At 39.0% G+C, this 20,406-nt stretch overlaps 1 protein-coding gene across 1 annotated transcript in view; it reads left to right on the top strand.

Annotated features, from left to right (window-relative positions):
• CPNE7 (copine 7) overlaps positions 1–20,406 on the top strand; it is a 75,934-nt gene that overhangs the window by 41,506 nt on the left and 14,022 nt on the right. Inside the window, exons 4-12 of the mRNA XM_072117435.1 lie at positions 11,441–11,515; positions 12,734–12,808; positions 14,152–14,235; positions 15,207–15,296; positions 15,452–15,550; positions 16,229–16,315; positions 16,476–16,535; positions 17,161–17,294; positions 17,908–17,962. Coding sequence (XP_071973536.1) covers positions 11,441–11,515; positions 12,734–12,808; positions 14,152–14,235; positions 15,207–15,296; positions 15,452–15,550; positions 16,229–16,315; positions 16,476–16,535; positions 17,161–17,294; positions 17,908–17,962 — 759 coding nt within the window. The remainder of the gene's footprint in view (positions 1–11,440; positions 11,516–12,733; positions 12,809–14,151; positions 14,236–15,206; positions 15,297–15,451; positions 15,551–16,228; positions 16,316–16,475; positions 16,536–17,160; positions 17,295–17,907; positions 17,963–20,406) is intronic.

The raw sequence follows: 20,406 nt of genomic DNA, 5'->3' as shown, positions 1-20,406 counted from the left end.
ACTGTCTGTCTCTGGCACTCTCATTCCAGTGATTGTCTGTAGCCGGAAGTTGTTTTCAGTGTGAGTCTGTCACTGGCAGTCTCTTTCCGTGACTGTCTGTCACTGGCAGTCTCTTTCCGTGACTGTCTGTCACTGGAAGTCTCTTTCAGTGACTGTCTGTTGCTGGCAATCTCTTTCGGTGACTGTCTGTCGCAAGTAGTCTCTTTCAGTGACTGTATGTTGACAGCAGTCTCATTCCAGTGACTTCCTGTCATCGGCAGTCTCTTTCAGTAACTGTTTGTTGCCGGTAGTCTCTTTCAGTGACTGTCTGTTACCAGTAGTCTCTTTCAGTGACTGTCTATTGCCGGCAGTCTCTTTCAGTGACTGTCTGTCCCTGGCAGTCTCACTTCAGTGACTGTCTGTCGTGGGCACTCTCATTCCAGTGACTGTCTCTGTCACTTTGTCTATGGGGGATTTATCAGAATTGCTCTAGTTTATAAAATTGCACATGATCTCTCATTAGTTTCCATAGGTAACTGGAACAGTTTTACCTCAGACAGTCTCCCCCTATCTATGTATCCCTATCCATCTTACCTCACACATAAGTTGTCTTCTAGTCATTATAGTAACAAATCACGGCTCAGAGCTCATATTAATGAGCTGTGGCAGAACAGCAACCAATCACAGCTCAAGTTCCAACTGCTACAGCAGCAGCAGACAATTGCACCACTTTATATGATGGGTAATAAGTGGATTCTGGAAAGTGCAAGGTCAAAATTTTGGCTCAAAATGTGGTCTATGACTTTCCCTCAGTCACAAGCAACAACTGTGCCAAATTTGTTGATTATAAATGCAACGGTGCAGATTCCTTTAGCGGACATACACACACACACACATGCAACTTTATATGTTAGGTTTGTCGCAACATGATAAATGCACAGTAGGCAATACCCCTAGCATTAAAAGTGATTGTTTAGTACGTAATTGTTTATTGGCATATATCAATGAATTTATATCCAATTAAATGTTACAAAAATACTGGACATTCATGTACAGTATAAATATACAGTAGTATCTAAAAATCCGTATAGTGTATGCAAAACACAAGCCATTGAAAGACAATACATGTTTGAGAAAGGTGAAAATACTACACAACTAGATGCCATAGACTCAGAGAAACCCCAAAACATCAGATCCAAAATGTAAATTATGGTGGTAGGGTGCAATAGAGAGGGTAAAATAGGTGGCCACTGCTATAGCCCAAATGCCGCGACCCAGGAAACAAAGGGTGTCTGCTGCTTGATATTTTTTTTTCTCTCAAAATGCAGAAGACAGAACACGAATCATTTGCACGTTTGTCACCAGTTCATAAAGGCATGGGCAAAGCCTTAACAATCTGAGCTCCTCATGTATGACCAGGCATCTGCACAGTAAACATAAGCTACGGAGACACCAAAAAACCCTGGAAACACTTAAAGCGGTATTCCCATTTCAGTAAATTATTGATATTGTTTGTATTATAAAAATTTCTACAAATTTCCAATACACTTTCTGTATCAATTCCTCAAAGATTTCTAGATCTCTGCTTGATGTCATTCTATAGAAAGCTTCTATGTTTACTTCCAGTGGACAGAAATCTGCCCATGGTCACACAAGTGCGCGGATCGTTATACCACACATCTCTGATTACTCTCTGAGATACTAATGAGTCGTGCACCTGTGTGACCGTGGTCACATTTCTGTCCACTCAAAGAAGCTTTCTATAGAATGACAGCAAGCAGAGATCTAGAAAACTTGAGGAATTGATACAGAAAGTACATTGGAAAGTTGGACAACTTCTTATATTACAAACAATAACATTATTTGCTGAAATGGGAATTCCCCTTTAAGGCTCCCCTTCCTGCTTCAGTTGGCCCAGTCTGTTCCACCACCTCCCTAGTCACCTGTCTCTCCTCTTAGGGAGGATGTGATGTCACCACCAGCAGCACCACTCCCTCACCAAGCCTGACCACAACATCCATTCTACTCTGGAGAGAAATCGAAAGACGGACAACTTTAACACCTTAAGGACACAGCCTAAAATGGCCCTCAGGACACAAGCCTATTTTTCAGACCTGACTTGTATCATTTTGTTTGATAATAACTTCAGAACTCATTAACTTATCTTTGTTATTTTGAGATAGTTTTTTAATGACACACTGTGCTTTATGTCAGTGGAAAAAGTTAGTTGATATGATTAATGTTTTTTATTAAAAAAGGAGAAATGTAGCAAAAAATTTAAAAAATCATCAATTTTCCTAATTTAAAATGTTTTTTTTTTTTTTCAGACAATCTTACCATCCAAATTACTTAATAAATAGCATTTACCATGGCTCTGCATAATATTGTAATAACTTTGTAAGCATTCTAAATTTTTCTAGGTTGTTAGCAGACTTACAATAGTAACAGCAATTTTTAGGAAAATTTGGAAACCATGGACTATTGCAATTAAGAAAGAGCTTTTTAAAAGACTTTGCAGTAAGAAACCATCAAAATGACTCCATTCTCAGAAATGTCCCCATCCAGCTTTTCAAAACCCCTTTTAGAAAGTTTGTTAACCCTTTCAGTGTTTCACGGGAATTAAAGCAAAAATATTTATTTTCAATAATATGTTAATTTAGGCCTAACATGTACAAATTTACATTGGGTTGTAGGAAAAAAAAATTATTGCACAGTTCCTTCTGAGCACGAAAATACCCCACATGTGGGTGTAAACTGCTTTTGGGGCATATAGCACGGCACAGAAGAGAGAAAACACCATTTGGTTATGAGTTATGATTTTCCTGAAACAGTTTTATGCCACAACCTTTCATTTACAAAGACTCTGGGGAACGGGAACAGTTAAAAATGCCAACAAGTGACCCCATTTTGGAAACTACACCCCTGAAGGAATTTATTAAGTGGTATAATGACCTTTTCTACCCCCTCTGTGTTTCACAAAAATTAAAATAGTATGAAATTAAGATTTTGAAAAATAATTTTTATCACTAATATATTAATTTAGGCCTAACATGTACAAATTTATAATGGATTGTAGGAATCCCCCCCCCCCAATTTATTTCACAATTCCTCCTAAGCACGTAAATACCCCACATGTGGGTGTAAACTGCTTTTACGGCATAAAGCAGGGCACAGAAGAGAGCGAGCACAATTTGGTTATAAGTGGGTGTTTCCTGAAACAATTTTAGGCCACCATCATTCATTTACAAAGACTCTGGGTAATGGGAACAGTTAAAAACAAGTGACGCCATGTTGGAAACTACACCCTTAAAGGCTCCCAGGATAAAGCAATAGGTCCCATTCCATTCTACAGAATAATGTAAAACCACCATAAGTAATCCTTATTGAAAACAACACCCAGAAAGCAGAAATTATTCATCGAGGGGTATAATGAAAGTTTTTTGGGCTAGTAAAATGAAATTCAGGCAAAATCTATTTGCATAGGTTTTTGAAGAACACTTTTTACTTCTGTATTCATCTCGGGTATAATTAAAGTTTCTGGGGCTAGTAAAATTAAATCCAGGCAAAATCTATTTGCATATGTTGTGAAGAACCCTTGTTCCTTCTGTATTCATCTAGGGGTATAATGAAATCAACTGTGATTTTAAATTCTAGGTATAATATCAATTTGTAAATGGCCAACATTGCAATTAAATTTTGGGCATGTTTGTTCGGGAACATGTAAAAATAACAAAAATGACAAAATAACAATAAAATGAATGTTCCAGGGAAGTATGGTAAGCGCGGAAACAGTCTTTGAAGCACAACCCTGGCCTATCTGGGCAAGTGTCGCATTGATAACCGGTATCTTTACGTGTTCCCTTCTTGCAGCACACACGGCATTTTTTGTATTGCCATCTTTTCTTACCTGTGGGGGGGGATCTCAGTTGGGAAATGTTGTCCCGGCACAATTCTGCTGGCGGGACTAGTTTGGGATGTGCTCGCACCCTCTTCTCCCTATTGGAACAGTAATTGCTTAAAGGGGTATTCCAGGAATCAGCATAATTCATATACAAGTGGGCACTCAAAATATAAGCTAATGTGTAATTAGTTGTCATTTAAAATTTTGCTCCCCTTAGCAGAAAATGCTGGTGATATAGACTGTAATGAAGAATTAAAATGCTACTGGCCCTTTAATCAGTCCATTGCGGAGCAGACACAGGACAGAAGATGGCCGCTGGTCACATGTCCACATCACATGTCCTGTACCTGCCTGGGCAGGGTCATGTGATCACCTGTAGTCGGTTGGTTGCGGTGCATCCAGTATGGCCAGTGTTGTGGTGATGGCAGTTACACATCATTACTATGGTAACACAGCAAGAAAACCTGTTAGATCATCACTGGGAGCAGAGCATAAGTGGTAGGAGGAGTTACTGAGAACTAAAGGATCATGGAACTTGTAGTTTCCAGTGGCTGCCATCTTAGTTATAACTCCGCCTACTTTAGAGAGGCCATAAAATTTTTAAATCATAAAATCAAATTATTTAAGCTCCGTTTTGTGACTAATGACATTGAGTATTGTTGTATTCATTTATTTATATCATCATGGGTTCTTGTGTCAGACGTTCATATTCCCGGAATACCCCTTTAGTTACTAGTTCTTCGTATGCCAAGTAGGGTACTTGCGGTAAATGATAAATGAATTATACAATGCAGTTTGCACTAAATACACTGCAACCTTTTGTTGCTGCCCCCTATGTACAAGAATACAACTGCTATAATACTGCCCCCTATGTACAGGAATATAACTACTATAATACCGCCCCCTATGTACAAAAATATAACTGCTATAATACCGTCCCCTATGTACAAGAATATAACTGCTATAATACCGCCCCCTATTTACAAGAATATAAGAGAGGAATAGATTCTCATGATAAAGACATAGTTTTGCCCTTATACAAATCCCTGGTCAGACCACACATGGAATATTGTGTACAGTTTTGGGCACCAGTGTATAAAAAGGATATAGTAGAGCTGGAACGGGTGCAGAGGAAAGCAACCAGGATTATTAGGGGAATGGGGGAACTAGAATACACTGACAGATTAAAAAATTTGGGATTATTCAGTTTAGAAAAAAGACGACTGAGGGGAGACCTCATTACAATGTACAAATACCTGAACGGACAGTACAAGGATCTCTCCAAAGATCTTTTTATACCTAGGCCTGTGACCAGGACAAGGGGGCATCCTCTACGCCTAGAGGAGAGGTGATTTTACCATCACCATAGACAAAGGTTCTTTACTGTAAGAGTAGTGAGACTGTGGAACTCTCTGCCACAGGAGCTTGTTATGGCGGACTCTATGTACATGTTCAAGAGAGGCCTGGATGCCTTTCTGGAGAGAAAAAATATCATGGGTTATGGGGATAAAACATTTATTTAATTCTTAAAGGTTGGACTTGATGGACTTGTGTCTTTTTCCAGCCTTATATACTATGATACTATGAACTGCTATAATACTGACCATATGTACAAGAATATAACTACTATAATACTGCCCCCTATGTACAAGGCACTAAAAGAGAGGGACATTTGTATAGAAACTATCTATGTAAAGGTGATAGCCTTTACCCAACAGGGGGAATAAAAGATCCCACACAATTTTACCACTTGTGGTTAGGACAGGGGGGCATTCAGGTACACAGATCTGGGAGTCCTTTCCTTCATAGATACGGAATTAGTAGGTGTATCCGCTTTCACTTTCACTTTCACAGAGCTTGTAAACTTTGATTTTGTATCTAGCTCTTTTGCTTGGCAAATATTGCCGAAATTAAGCCTACTTCTAAAAAGTACAAGTGACTCGTCGATGGCTATATTTTTTTGTGGGGTGTTAAAATGAGTCACTACCGGCCTAATTTTATATATTATCGGTCTTGGGCATGGTCACCAGCAGCAGGACACTGACTATTATCGCTGTAATACAGAAATTTTAACAGCGCCAACAGCACCTCAAAACCTGGTCTTGTCATTACAGCCCTGTACATGGGTGCGTGGTATATAATGTCACTGGACCAATGTGACCGGATGCTAGGCTTTTTAACAAGTCCCATATTAAGAAAGAGCCCCAAGAATTTTTTTAATTCTGTGGCATTAGTGGGGTGCCAACTCTGGCCTCTAGCTTAATATGATGTGGGGTCAGAAACTGTTCTGCATACAGATTTGGCTGTGTTACCATTAGGTCTACAAATTCCTCTGTAAATTTAAAAAAAAAAAATCAAGTTCCTTATACCCATCTGTATTAATATTTATTCCTGGATTGGAACTGAATGCTGGAATTTGGGGAGAAAACATATTTGGGGGCTCCCAACTGGGGTCACTTGACTGCTCTTCACTCTCCCTACTGCGCCTTTGTGAGGGTTCATCACTCTCACTTGAGGAGGACATTAGAAAGTGTTGGGTGACGCCCAGAGCAGCTCACAGGCATCAATGGAGCGTGGGTGGGGAGATGGAGAGGAGGAGGACGAGACGCCTCCCACCAAGGACAGGTTGTCCTTGCCTCTGGGCAGCCTGTCCCACTATATGTTCCAGTGCCTGCCTACTGATACCTGAGCTGGTTGGCCACCCTGCCAAATCCATGCTACAAGTATAGCATAGCATTTTTCATTCCAATACTAAAATGAGGGAGTAAAAATGCACTGCTAGAGTGACCAGGAAACCAGGGATGCGGAGTCAGAGTCTAGGAGTCAGAGCCCTTTTTGCTGGAGCTGCAATTGGAGTCAGAGTAAGGGAAATTGAGAAGTCGGGTTGGAAGTTTGTCTTACCCGTTCCACAAACCTGGTTACAGCACCAGTTGTTTCTCCAATATTTAAAAGGGTTGTCCACTTTCAAAGTAATTGATATTGTTTTTGTAAAGAAAGATTATACAACTTACCAATGATAAGTTCTGTATATTCCATTCTTCACTATTTTCTAGATCTCTGGTTGCTGTCATTCTATAGGAAGCTTCATTGTTTTCTTTCTTTGGATGAAAATAACTGTACACAGTCATGTGATGTCACACAGGTGCACGACTCATATCACAGAAATTAATCAGAGCTGTGTATTATTAGGAGCTGTGCATCATGGACCGGTTTTTATTCACAGTAAACAATGAAGCTCTGTGTTGAATGTTCGTAAACAGAGATCTGGAAAACTATGAGCAGGGCCGGTTCTAGACAAAGTGGGGCCCTGGGCAAAACTAAAAGTGGGGCCCCAAAATAAAACTATTTTATGACCAGTCACAGTCAGCAAGAGGCTCCCTTTAGTATGGTAAAACTGTAATTTTGGAGAATTTTATAGGAGATAGATAGACATGTGTAGAGTTCACAAATGTCCCATATTGATATGTTCACATAAATAAATCATCATGATATCACTAACACTGTAATAACTAGATATCTTCTTTTCAGCTAGAAAATTCACACAAATCTATCATTGTATGCTCCTTACACAATGGTCACCCAAATAAATAACTATATATCCATAAACCAAGCTAATGAGCTAATAAAGTCACTTTTAGATGTGCACCATTGTATTATCTGCACAATAACAGAACCCTCCGCGCTTCATAAGAATGAGAGTGAAAACATCATAACATAGGTGTAAATAATGGAGGATGGTGTGAAATAAAAACTTTATTCCTGTGTGTGTGTTTGGTGTTACATATAACTTTATGGACATGTTCTGGGTTTGAATGTTCATCGTATCAGTCAATTTTCCCAACAGCAAAAAACTATCACAAAATAAAAGGGAATAAGAAAGAAAGTGTGTTCTTAGATAGTTCTGCATAGAGAAGGGTTAAAAACATGAATATTAGTTGATATTATCCCTTCTCAAAATGTAGTAACATATAAAGTGAATATTTCCATTATCTGTGAGGAGCAGCAGCTCCTGTGTCCAGCAAATGCTCCCTGCAGCCTGATGGCTAAGAATCTGGAGGGGGGGGGCACACTTCAGGGGGCTGTATCTCTGGCTCTGTGACACATAGAACCTTACTTCTTTTTTCCTATGAAAGAAGAGAGTCTCCTCTTTTATATGAATCTAAATTTGTGTTTTAGGAAAATGGAGATAATAACTGTTGAACTGCCGTTGGGAGTGATTTTTATATATAAAAATGCCACCTGATATTCTCACTTTATACCTGAATATCTCTGGATCCATAGCACCTAGAAACAAAATTCAAGATTCATTTGAAAGAAGAGATTCTCCCCTTTCAGGGGGCCCTGGGCAATTGCCACCTTTGCCTACCCATAGCGCCGGCCCTGACTATGAGGACTTGATAAATAAAGTATATTGTAAACAATACACACAAAGAATATCAATAATTTGCTAAGAGTGGACAACCCCTTTAAGTTCAGAAGTGGTGGTCACTGGACCCATATGGGCTATTAGTGATCGCTGAAACTTTTGGCCTAGCCAGAACTGGAAGGTTAAGAGGTTTAAGAAAGCTCTTTTTTTTTTTGCCACCCCAGCCCCCACGTGTTTTCTGTGATTAGGATTTAATGTATACATTAACTTATAGGAACAGTTTTTTTTACTGCAGCATCATGCAACACAATATTGATGGATGTTATATTTTTGTGTAGAAAAATTTTACTTGGTTGGTAAAAGTTAACATTTGTTTAAGTAATTCATAACCTTAAATTGTTTTATGTGATAATTTGTCACAGTGAATACACTAATTGTATTTTTAACATATGTGCTTATTACTGTATATACTTGAGTATAAGTCAACCTGAGTATAAGCTGAGACCCCTAAGTTTAACACAAAAAATATGGAAAACCCTATTAACTCGAGTATAAGCCGAGGTTCGGAATGCATTAGTCACAGCCCCCCCCAGTATATATCCAGCCCTGGGAGTATATAGCCTGTCAGCCCCTGTAGTATATAGCCAGCCAGCCCCTGTAGTATATAGCCTGCCAGCCCCCTAGTGTATAGCCTGCCAGCCCTTGTAGTATATAGCCTGCCAGCCACTGTAGTATTTAGCCAGCCAGCCCCTGTAGTATATGCCTGCCCCCTAGTTTATGGCCTGCCAGCCCCCTATAGTACATAGCCTGCCAGCCCCCTGTAGTATATAGTCTGCCAGCCCCCTGTAATATAAAGCCTGCTAGCCCCTGTAGTATATAGCGAGCCTGCCCCCTTTAGTATATAGCCTGCCAGCCCCCTCTAGTGTAAAGCCAGCTGCCCATGTAGTATATAGCCAGCCAGCCCCCAGTAGTATATAGCCTGCCAGCCCCTGCCCCCCAGTATATAGCCTCCAGCCCCTGCCTCCAATATAATGCTTGTAGGAAAAAAAAAAGAAAAGTGTACTCGCCTTCCAATTCCCCCCCGCAGGTCCACTTCTATGCATCATGGCTCCGGCATCGGCTCCTTGTCCCTGTGCGGTTCGTCAGGGGCACCATGACGTGAGCCGCATGCTGACATCATAGTGTGTGTCGATGCTGGCGTACACATTAGAATGTCAGCGTGTGGCTGACGTCACGATGCCTGTGACGGATAGCGCAGGAACACGGAGCCGATGCCGGAGCTGCGATGGATAGAAGAGGATCTGCTAGGGGGGTGTTGGAAGGCGAGTACACTTTTTTTTTTTTCTTGACTCAAGTATAAGCCGAGTTAGGGTTTTTCAGTACATTTTTTGTGCTGAAAAACCCGGCTTATACTGGAGTAGATACGGTAATGAGATCTGAAAACTGAAACAATCCCATGGCCCTACACCACACCTTAATTCAGTAAAAAACCTGCATAGATACACTGGGTGAGATTTATCAGGGTTTGTGCTCCAGTTTTCTGGGGTACACGCCCTGAAATAATAGCAATTAGCGTCGAAATGCCAATAATTGCGATTGATTATTTCTCCTTCACCTTCATGCCAAGGGCGCTTGTAGGGGCATGAAGTGGGTCATACGATGGCGGAGTGGGCCAGCATGTGGCATTCCCATGAAAGTAAAAGTTTGCAGGGATGAGCACCAGCATATTATAAATCTCCCCCTATCAGTCTATTTGTAAGTACCTAAATGCTTTTGTTTTTAGTTAGGATTTGCAATTTAAATGAAACTTATCACCATGAAAATGCAATGTAATCTGCATTCAGCATGTTATAGAGCAGGAGGAGCTGCACAGATTGTATTTAGTGCTCCACATGGAGGAAGCATGTTATAGAGCAGTGATTTTCAACCTGTGTGCCGTGGCACACTAGTGTGCCGTGACACATGGTCGGGTGTGCCGCGGGGAAAGTTCACCAAACTATGGTGCCCCCTGTGTTTTGTTTCCCAGAAATGAGAAATACTATAGTCATGAGGCTGTAGTACTACAAGTACCAGCTCATATGCTGAGTATATGAGCTGGCACTTGTACTCTGGCCTCATGGCCACAGTACTTCTCATTGTACCCCTTTATATTGCAGTATATGAGCCACATAATAATCAGCACCATATACTAAAAACAGGGAGAAACTGAGAACTGTTGAGGAAGAGCTTCGTGTGTGTCTTTCCTCCATTCCTGCCAGGATATCCCTTTTGTGTTTATCGAAACAGGCCCAGGTTCCAGTAAAATAAATTTAGAATCTATATTATTAACTATATGTATAATATGACTGTTTAGTGTCATTTTGCGCTATTTTGGTTGGTGGTGTGCCCCAGGATTTTCTAAGTATAAAAAGTGTGCCGCGGCTCAAAAAAGGTTGAAAATCACTGTTATAGAGCAATAGGAGCTAAGCAGATCATGCATTGTGTTTTAAATGCAAAGTGCCTAATTGGAATCTTATACAGTAAGAGGAACTGGACTGAGACAATGAGATGAGAATATATTGCTTAAGAGTCACTTTTAGAAGCTGTAGTGGGAGTGTCACTTCAAACACCTATTGCACCAAACTTTTGGTACCATTTTAAGAATAAAGGATCTTGTCAGGCATTTGGTTCTGTGAGCTACAGCACTTAGGGGCTACATTTACAATGGTTCCTATCCTTTAAGAAAATTGGGTTTGCTGATGCAATGTGTGTTAAATGTTTTCCACTGTACTAAGTTGGTATATTTTGTCACGGTGACAATAATGTATATAGTGTAACCTGGCCAATAAAGTTTGAGCACAGCTGGAGAGAGCCTTTGACAACAATGCCAACAATACTTATATCATTATCTTATACAATGCTTCTGGCTTCTTCCTAGCCTGAGATCCATCCTGGTATATCTATCAACCCTTTTTGTAAAATTCTTTACAGCTCCTGCTGAAGTGGGTGCACACTTCCTAGTTGTGACCTCTATTAAGGACACTAAGACCAGGACAGCTGCCTTCACTTACCATAATGCTGAGCACTTTCACATGCACTATTACTGTTGTTGTGGGAAATAGTAATTTTGTGTTTTATGTGCATTTCATGTTGCAATATTACTGATTTCTTCTTTATCAATTCAATGAATATGTGTTGTACACATTTTTTTATAGATTGTTGCACAGAAAAGGATTACTAAAGGCCTTTTCCTGAAATATGGGAAATATGCTGGGAAGTCCACTATAACGGTGAGAGCTGCTCTACAATCAGCCATATGGTGGTGGGTGGGCTGTGGTTCACAGTTCAAATTTTTAATTATGATGCATTTCTAAAAAAAAATACTTGTATAAACCCAAGTACTCATCCCTTTACTCCATTATGGGCTAATAATCTATCAAACTGTTTATCTGTATAATATTGTGCGTTAGAGAGAGAGCACCTTTAAAAGCATTTCTGTAATGGTGTAAAAAAACACTATTTAAACTAATGGGAATGATGGGTTTAGGCAATTATCTTTCAAATCCATGATTATTTCATGTTTTTGCTTAAAATGACTGAAAAGTCTTCATGTCTCTTTAATATGTTTACATACAGTATAAATCTCATTTGTGCATGACTTAGAGTGTAGTCAGTCATATCCTGAGGAGTAATTAGCAGAATAATCATATCTTACATTGGGGTTTTCTATTAATTAATGAATTAATGAATTAATTTTGCTAGGAAAGTAGGATTTTTTTTTAAATTTAAATAATTTAAAGAAGTGGCATACATCGTTTAACATACAATTACATTGTTTTAGTTCGTAACAATTGTACCTGTAGGGAGTCGGGGAGGGGAAAAGGGAGGATTAATAGGAGTCAGGAGGGTTAGGAAAGGAAAGTAGGATCTTTAAAGTGACATGCACCCACACAATTAGTTACCATTGCATCATTAACCAGTGTGATAGTCAAATCTATTAATCGTTTAACATACAATTACATTGTTTTAGTTCGTAACAATTGTACCTGTAGGGAGTCGGGGAGGGGAAAAAGGGAGGATTGATAGGAGTCAGGGGGGTTAGGAAAGGAAAGTAGGATCTTTAAAGTGACATGCACCCACACAATTAGTTACCATTGCATCATTAACCAGTGTGATAGTCAAATCTATTACTGAATAACAAGTCAACTAAGTTTGTCTCAAGGTGCTCTAGATTTCAAGGTTCCTGTTGTGAGATGCAACCACAAAATTTAGCTTATAGGACTCATAATCATTCATAGTATGCGAGCATTGCTTTTAATAAGTGGATTGCCATTGCCAACTATAGGATAATATTTACCATAGGCAGCCATATTCTATTATTTTAGCCATTTGATGTGTGTACTTATTGTTTGTTATTGGTCTCACCTGTGGTATCAATTGGTTATATTATCTATCTATGATTTCTATATGAGAAACACAACATTCATTATATATGCTCCTTCCCACAGGTCATTTCAGAAGAAATTTCTGGAAATAATGGATATGTGGAATTGTCGTTTTGCGCAAAGAAACTGGATGACAAGGTGACAGAGGATACAGCCTCCTTTTTGGAGACATACTTACTTAAAAACACAAAATATATATTTCTAGGGTATCTTCAGATCTTTAGATTCATATGTGGAACGTAAGATGTTTATTTATAGGCCTAATACAGCTTAATACAACATAGACAATGTATATATAAGTTGAAATTAGTTGCAGCTCAACACTCAATGACATGTACTTCCAAACTGTTTTCCAAGGGTGCACAGAAGAAGGGAGAAGAGTCTGTCAAAAATAAAAAATGGATTCCTCCAGCACTCCAAAATATGTTAAAAGGGAACCTGTCATCAGAAATTGACCTAATTAACCATTACCAGAATGTTGTGAAGCAGATTAACACGTTCTATATCATGTTTATTTCATGGTGGCATCAGTGTGGTGGCATCATCCAGAAAATCTACTTTGAAGGGAGATGTAAACTGGTTGTATAAAGTCATAGAGGTGGAGAGCTCAGCATTGAAGTCAAGCTCTTCTCACCTCAGAATGAAGGAAAACTGCAAAGGGATGTGTCTGGATGCAGGACCATCAATTACAGTTAGGAGGGCATTCTGAAGTTTGGAAAGCTTGACTTCAGTGTTAAACTCTCCGCCCCTTATAACTACTTAAAATCTCCCTTCAAAGTAGATTTTCTGGCTGATGCCACTGCACAGGGCGATGAAATAGACTTAATCTAGAAGGTGTTCAGCGGCTTGATGACATACTGGTAGTGGTTTATTAGGTCTATTTATGATGACAGAATCCCTTTAAAAACCATCTTTATTGTTCCATTAAAAATGCTTAACAAAGACCTTTACTGTGCATTTTTCATTTTGGACTTTCCTAATACAGTTTGTTATCAGTATATGCCATCCCCTACAGATAATTGACTCTCTGGCTTCCAGAGCCTCCATTGGTGATTACAGTGGAGAGGACCAGTTCAATTAGTAATGGTGGTTGTAGGCGCCTTTGTGACTTTTGTACATATTTTTGTCTGTTCCTGAAATTTGGAGCTCTGTATCAGAAGAAAATGAGGAAAGCTAGTAGCATATACTAGAGTCTAATTAGCACAGCACTTGGAACCTAAGTCTTATAGCCTGTACCTCAACCAGTATGTAAAAAAACAAGATGTTAATTCGTATTTTAATTTGTACGTGTTTTAATGGAATTATTTCAATGTTGTCACCCTTACACCATCACAAACGCAAGCAAAAAGTTTAGATCAGACTTTTACCTACACCATAATTGGAGATGGTCATATGTCTCTATATAAATATATAAACGTATATTGATTGAATTGCATTGTAAATCCACTGTGTCCATAACTAATTGTTTTGTTTTGCGTTAGGACCTTTTTAGCAAATCAGATCCATTCCTAGAAATTTACAGAGTGAATGATGACCAAAGTGAACAGTTGGTGTATAGGACAGAGGTAAGATTTGAAGAAAGAGGTTAAATAGTATATATGGAGCTGTACTGGCTGTTTGAATTAAGTCATGACTTCTAGTAGCCAAGTAGTCAAGTATTATAGACTGTGGGGGTGATTTATCAATGCTCTTTTGCAAGTTTTCTGGCATAGAAGCTGTGAAATAATCGCAAATTCTTGTACAGTGCAAGAATTTACATTTAAAATTGCAAATACGCCACCTCCACGCCATGTGGGTTTGGAGGGCGTGTAAAGGGGTGCAATGGTCGGTGGAGGGGGCTGGCACCATCCGTTTCTGGCCCATACCTGAGAAACCAGAAAATTTTGGTTTTCATGCAAAACTGCGCCAGGTCAGACCTGGTGAAGTTTTCCCCAGTGGCGTATGATCCCCCTGTGAATGTAAGGATGCTTTGGTTTTGTGCTAGGCATTTTTACTTGTTTGAATGATTATTGTAGCCAATTAAAGCATTAGGATGACCAATTGGCAAACCTGAAGATTAGGTTTTACTGAAGTCTAAAAATCACTGATTAGTTATGACTGAGTGAAAACATTATGAGAGCGGCTGTAGTGTCAATAAGCTGTGAAAAATAAAGTCTCAGAATACTGTAACTTAAGTGTAAGAATAAACAGTGAGTGCTAGTAGTAATGATAGAAGAACTAACCAACAGCATTGACCAAAGGGCATGGAGAGGGATAAGTGACAAATGAACTTGAATGTTAGAATGACCTATTAACATGACATGGATATAAGAAAGATCAATGAACATGGGCTATATGCATGATAAATGTATGACAGCTGGAGGGTCGACTGCTGGAACCACCATGATGAGTAAAATGGGGGTCCACATTTCCTCATCAGCACTACAGTGCTTATCTGTCTGACCAGGGCTTTAGGATCAGCATTTGATCCAAAATATTGACCAGTTAAAATTGAATAATGGAAATTGTTGTTTTTTCTATATTATTTCCTCTTTAGGTTGTTAAAAATAACTTGAACCCTGTGTGGGAGCCATTCAAGGTGTCCCTGAGTTCTCTGTGCTGCTGTGAGGAAAAGAGAAAGCTCAGGGTAAGTCATTATTGTATTTCTATATACTCGAGAATTTCTATTTCCTGACTATTTCATCATAGTGTCCCCCATTCATTTCCTCTCATTCTCTCTACTAATTCCTCATTCTCTTCCTTATCTCACTTTTTTAACCCACCCCCTCTCTCTTCCATCAGTGCCTAGTCTGGGATTATGACTCCCGTGGAAAACATGATTTTATTGGAGAGTTTTATGCAACCTTTGAAGAGATGCAGAAAGGAATTAGTGGGAACAAGGTGAGAAAAAGAGATAGAATTCACAGAGAGAGAGCAGGCTAGCATGGTAAATAGGGATGTTGGTTTTGAAATGGAAAATTTGGCTTATGTCCTGGTTTAACCCATGCAGTTCTGAACTTTGCATTACATTTACATTAGAAATCACATTGGCAGTGGTGTGCATATAATACAACAGGGTCCAAAGCAATTATCTTATTGGACCCCACATTATGCAGCATATTTTGACAACCATTAACAGATTGGCCAATTGTTGGTTTTCCTCCAGTTAACGGTATCCATCAGCCTTGGACTAATTATTTACCCCCTTGCTTGCTGTTAGAGTGGGTCCTGCATAATTCCCTGACAAGCAAGACCTGTAGGAACTACAAAGGTTTGTCTCCTCTCACTGATGTATAGCCTTACTCTATCATTGTTAATGGTGTTTATACTATTTAATGTTTACTATACAATAATGTTTACCAAATGGTCATTAGGGGATTGCACTTCAATCAAATTTCCATGTGGAAGCTTCTTCCAAGAAGTCAAGAATTTAGTGGTTCTTTATTAGTCAAGTAATAGGGAGGTACTGTTCATATACAGCACATAGTGTGCCTCTATTGGGAGGAGTGTTACCCAATTGGTTCTCATATTAGTGGATTGATGTGTAAAACTAAAGATTATTTGTCTTTCTTTATTCAGGTACAATGGGACTGTATAAATCCTAAATACAAAATCAAGAAAAGAAACTACAAAAACTCTGGCATAGTTATATTATCTGATCTCAAGGTAACGCATCAGTGTCATTTTATGTCTATGTTAGGTATGTTGTATGAACTTGACTTACTAGGTGGATCCTAGATTTCAATGCTGAGTCTAGGCTTTTCTCCATGAATTCTGCGTCAAAGCAACTGTCTGTTTTCTACTGTTTTCTTTTTCAATATTACAGATACACAGAGTCTATTCCTTCCTTGATTATATAATGGGTGGCTGTCAGATCCATTTTACTGTAAGTATCTTCCCTATACTTTGCTTTATTTGTATTGTTTGTGTTCCTATTGTTTGTTACTAGTGTACCATGTATGGTCATGTGCATGGTTAAGGGATAAAAAGTAATTATTGGACCTATTTTCAAGAAATAAAATCTAAACAAGAAACATAAAGCTTAATTTTTTTTTCATTTCTTAAAGCCATAACTTGAAGCTCTATATGCAAAATCTTTAATGCAGCCTTCCATCTGGACTACTATAATGCTATTGTCTTTTCATTCTTCAGAGTAAACTTCTGCCTCTCAGATCTATAGATCTATAGATATACTCCATACTCCTTGGTATTTTAGTACTCTACATGCCACTGGTACTCTACATGCCACTGGAATATAGGTCCTAGTTGCTACTCCTGCTTCCCTGATAGCTATGCACATGAGCATATAGAACTAGAGAGGAAGTACTTTTTGTTTAACTCCATTGGCAAAATCTTGTGTATGCTATTTATCTTGGACCTCCAGGTTTTCTACTACTTCTTTTTCTTCTTAACTCTTGCATGCAACATATCTCCATTTTAATCATATACTGCACCTTTATGGGTGTATCAGTAGCTCACTAACAGCTTCACTTTCTGCTTCTTCTCATAAGGTTGCCATAGACTTCACAGCATCCAACGGTGATCCCCGAAATAGCTGCTCCCTTCATTATATTAACCCCTATCAACCCAACGAGTACCTGAAGGCCTTAGTTGCTGTGGGAGAAATCTGCCAAGATTATGACAGGTGTTCAGCACCCCTTCCTCTGTGTCTGTACTGTTTGTGACTAGATATGATCTTTGGCCAATCTACACTGAATATGTTACAGCATCACAATATTCAACCTTACTGCTTCTGACCTCAAACAAAATTGAGTCATATTTATTAACTATGTCCAACAAATGGTCAGTGAACAAACTAGCCTTTGTTTGGTTTGTTTAATCAAGAATGATAAGTCATTAAGGTTCAATTTGTTCTGCCATTCAGAGTGGAACTGTGTATCAGGAGGGCCAATAGATGAAGCTTTTCTTAGGCTACAAGAAATGCTAAATTTGCCAGTGGGTTCCACATGAACAGAAGAAGGGTCTGTTAAGAATATTGACATACACCAGGGGACCGTTGGTCATCCAAGCAATCATATAGTTCAACCATTCAGGCATATTAGTTAAGTAGAGTCTTATTATGTTGCCCATTTAAGCAGTGACAATGACTTTTCCACTTTTCACCCATTGCAGTGGCAGAGGTGCACAGCATTTGGAATGCATTTATAGGGTGAAGATAATAGAATTCTAATATCTCTGCAAATTTCCTGTATCTTATACCCCAATTTACTGTACTTTTGAATTTTAACCATTTTCAGTGATAAAAGGTTCTCTGCCCTTGGATTTGGTGCACGCATCCCACCAAAATATGAGGTAAGAACATTTTATATTTAATGATAATTACCACAACACCACTCTACAGTAAATGTACTACATGGAAATGTTTTCATAACTGACCTTAATGACAAGCCTGTCTGGAAGTCTGAACTCCAGGACCATTGCCAGTTAGCAGAATAAAGGGTCTGTGGAGCTACAGTCCTCTTAACTTACACACACAGGGAGCACCTTGACTCCATTATTGTTTACATAGACTTGGATCTTTTTCAAGCCTTATATACTAATATGAAATGTAGCTGTGCCTGGTGCTACAGCTCACCCTCATTTAAGTGCAAAACTATCCTTATTCCATGTGCTGATTGGTACGCTCCATGGTCTTGGACTTCCATCAATCAAGCATTGACAGGCTATTATATGGATTTTAATCCTTAAAAGACCCTCTTAAAACCTGGTATTAGTCAGCGGAACTTGGATTCCAACTCCTATTGACAGAACTCAATGTCCGATTTCTACATGTACTAAGCATGTTGTGTTTTATTAGTACATTCACTATTCTGTTTTCCTTAATGTGTTAGATTATTAAAGTATTCTTCAACAGATCATAGTACAATCCTGTTTTGAAGAATTGTAATCATTATGGCTGTCCCATTACTGAAAATTCAAGTTTCAGGTCAATAGCCTCTTGTCTTAAGACACATTATGTTCCTTTCATTGATTCTTATTACTGATGTTTGCTCTATGTCGACACTATTTTCTGTGCCTGTGACCTATTTCTCAGCATCTCCCCCCCCCTCTTCCTTTTCTCCATATCTGATGAGATTTCATCAATGACCCTCAGTAATTAGCTGTACGCACAGGGTCTGTGTTCTAGTCTCGTCCATCTCAGTGATCTCTCAAGTTCCTCTGAGTGCTTTGCCAATTTATTACACTCTGAATAATGCACAAGAATCTCTCTTTAATCAGTGTTTGAGGGCAATGAAACACTCTCTCAATTAAGTGCTGATGTTGCAAATCAAATAGGAAATGTTTCTTTTGAAAACCGTCTTTGAAGGTTCTTGTAATTGGTCTTGAAGTGTACAAGATTGGTAGAACATGACAAGCAAATATCACTCGCTTCTTAATGAATTGGAAGAAAAGACAGACACAATGCGATTAACTGTAATTTAATCATCTTCAGTCTTTAGCTTTTGTTTTTTGGTGTTGTAATGTGAAAAAAAAGGATTTGTTGCTGCTTTCATCCAATCTGCTGTTGAAGTATGTCTTACCCTGATGAAGTGTTTTAAGATTGAACGAGCTTTCTCTTGTTAATGAGATGCATTGCAGCAGTTCCTGTTTGACCAAAGAATTTGGCATTAAAATTCAACATTCCCAATATTCTCTTCTCCCAGTATCAGCTTTCACAGGAATTTTGCCACATGCCATTTTTATAAGATGAATGAAAAGTGCTGTGGAAATCAATGAATTTCGTTGACTCCTATGTACAGTGTATGGGAACCTTAACAGTATAACAGAGGAAAATAAGACCCCAAGGGAAACTTCAGCTGTTGCAGGAGAAATGTAATAATACATGACTTGGGAAGTATGTCTGACATTGGAGGGAACTGCTCATGGCTGTAAATGCAAATCATGGTATTCTCCTTTATGAAGTCCATATAACCTAAAAGAGCAGCATGGCAATGCATATCCAAATAGTACAATTCAAAGAAAAAGTACCTCACTCATAAACAATGGTCATTTGCTGTTCTGAAATTCATCATTGTTTCCTCAGCTTGAGATGATCAACCTTGACACATAAGCTCACATTTACCAAGGGACGTGCGCCAGTTTTATGTTGGATTTTGCACATTTTTTTTGTGCAAACTGCTTGCACAGGTATTTAAGAAATGCCTGCACCACATTTGTGGCGCAGCTACACTATTCTTCATGCAACAAAAATTTCTGCACTGAAATGGGCGTTCCGGTGCTCAATGCAAAAAATTTATCATGCAAAGTCTGACAGAAATGTGTTGCGTGTTGTGCTTTTCTTTTAAGCACAACATATGTTTCCCTTTCATGATTTGGAGCCCTTCTCACTTGTATTTTGCAGTAAGCTCATATACTCACCTCTCTTTGTTCCTATTCAGCAGTCGCCATAGCCGTGTGCCACTCTGAATACGTCAGGCACAATTATGTTGCTACATTGCATCTGCTGGCCTCTGTAGCACATACCAGCAGCATAGAATGGAGGATGACAGGGGGAAGCAGCTGCTCCCCACACTGCCACTGCAGTCAACTCTATCTGCCTCCTCCTGACACAGAGGAGTTGGCAGTATTTCGTAGGCTAGGCCTGCCAGTAGGTCCAGGTATCAAAGCCATAGGCATCTTTATGTAGGGGGGAAACTATCACTAATGTAACTTTCTGATATCTATGAAGCAGGGCATACACCTAAAAGTGTCTTCCACAAATCCGACATAACTTGGATTGTGCATCTTTATTGCCA

The sequence above is a fragment of the Engystomops pustulosus genome, chromosome 7, assembly GCF_040894005.1.
Source record: "Engystomops pustulosus chromosome 7, aEngPut4.maternal, whole genome shotgun sequence".
NCBI lineage: Eukaryota > Metazoa > Chordata > Amphibia > Anura > Leptodactylidae > Engystomops > Engystomops pustulosus.
This window is presented reverse-complemented; position numbering and strand designations above follow the sequence as displayed.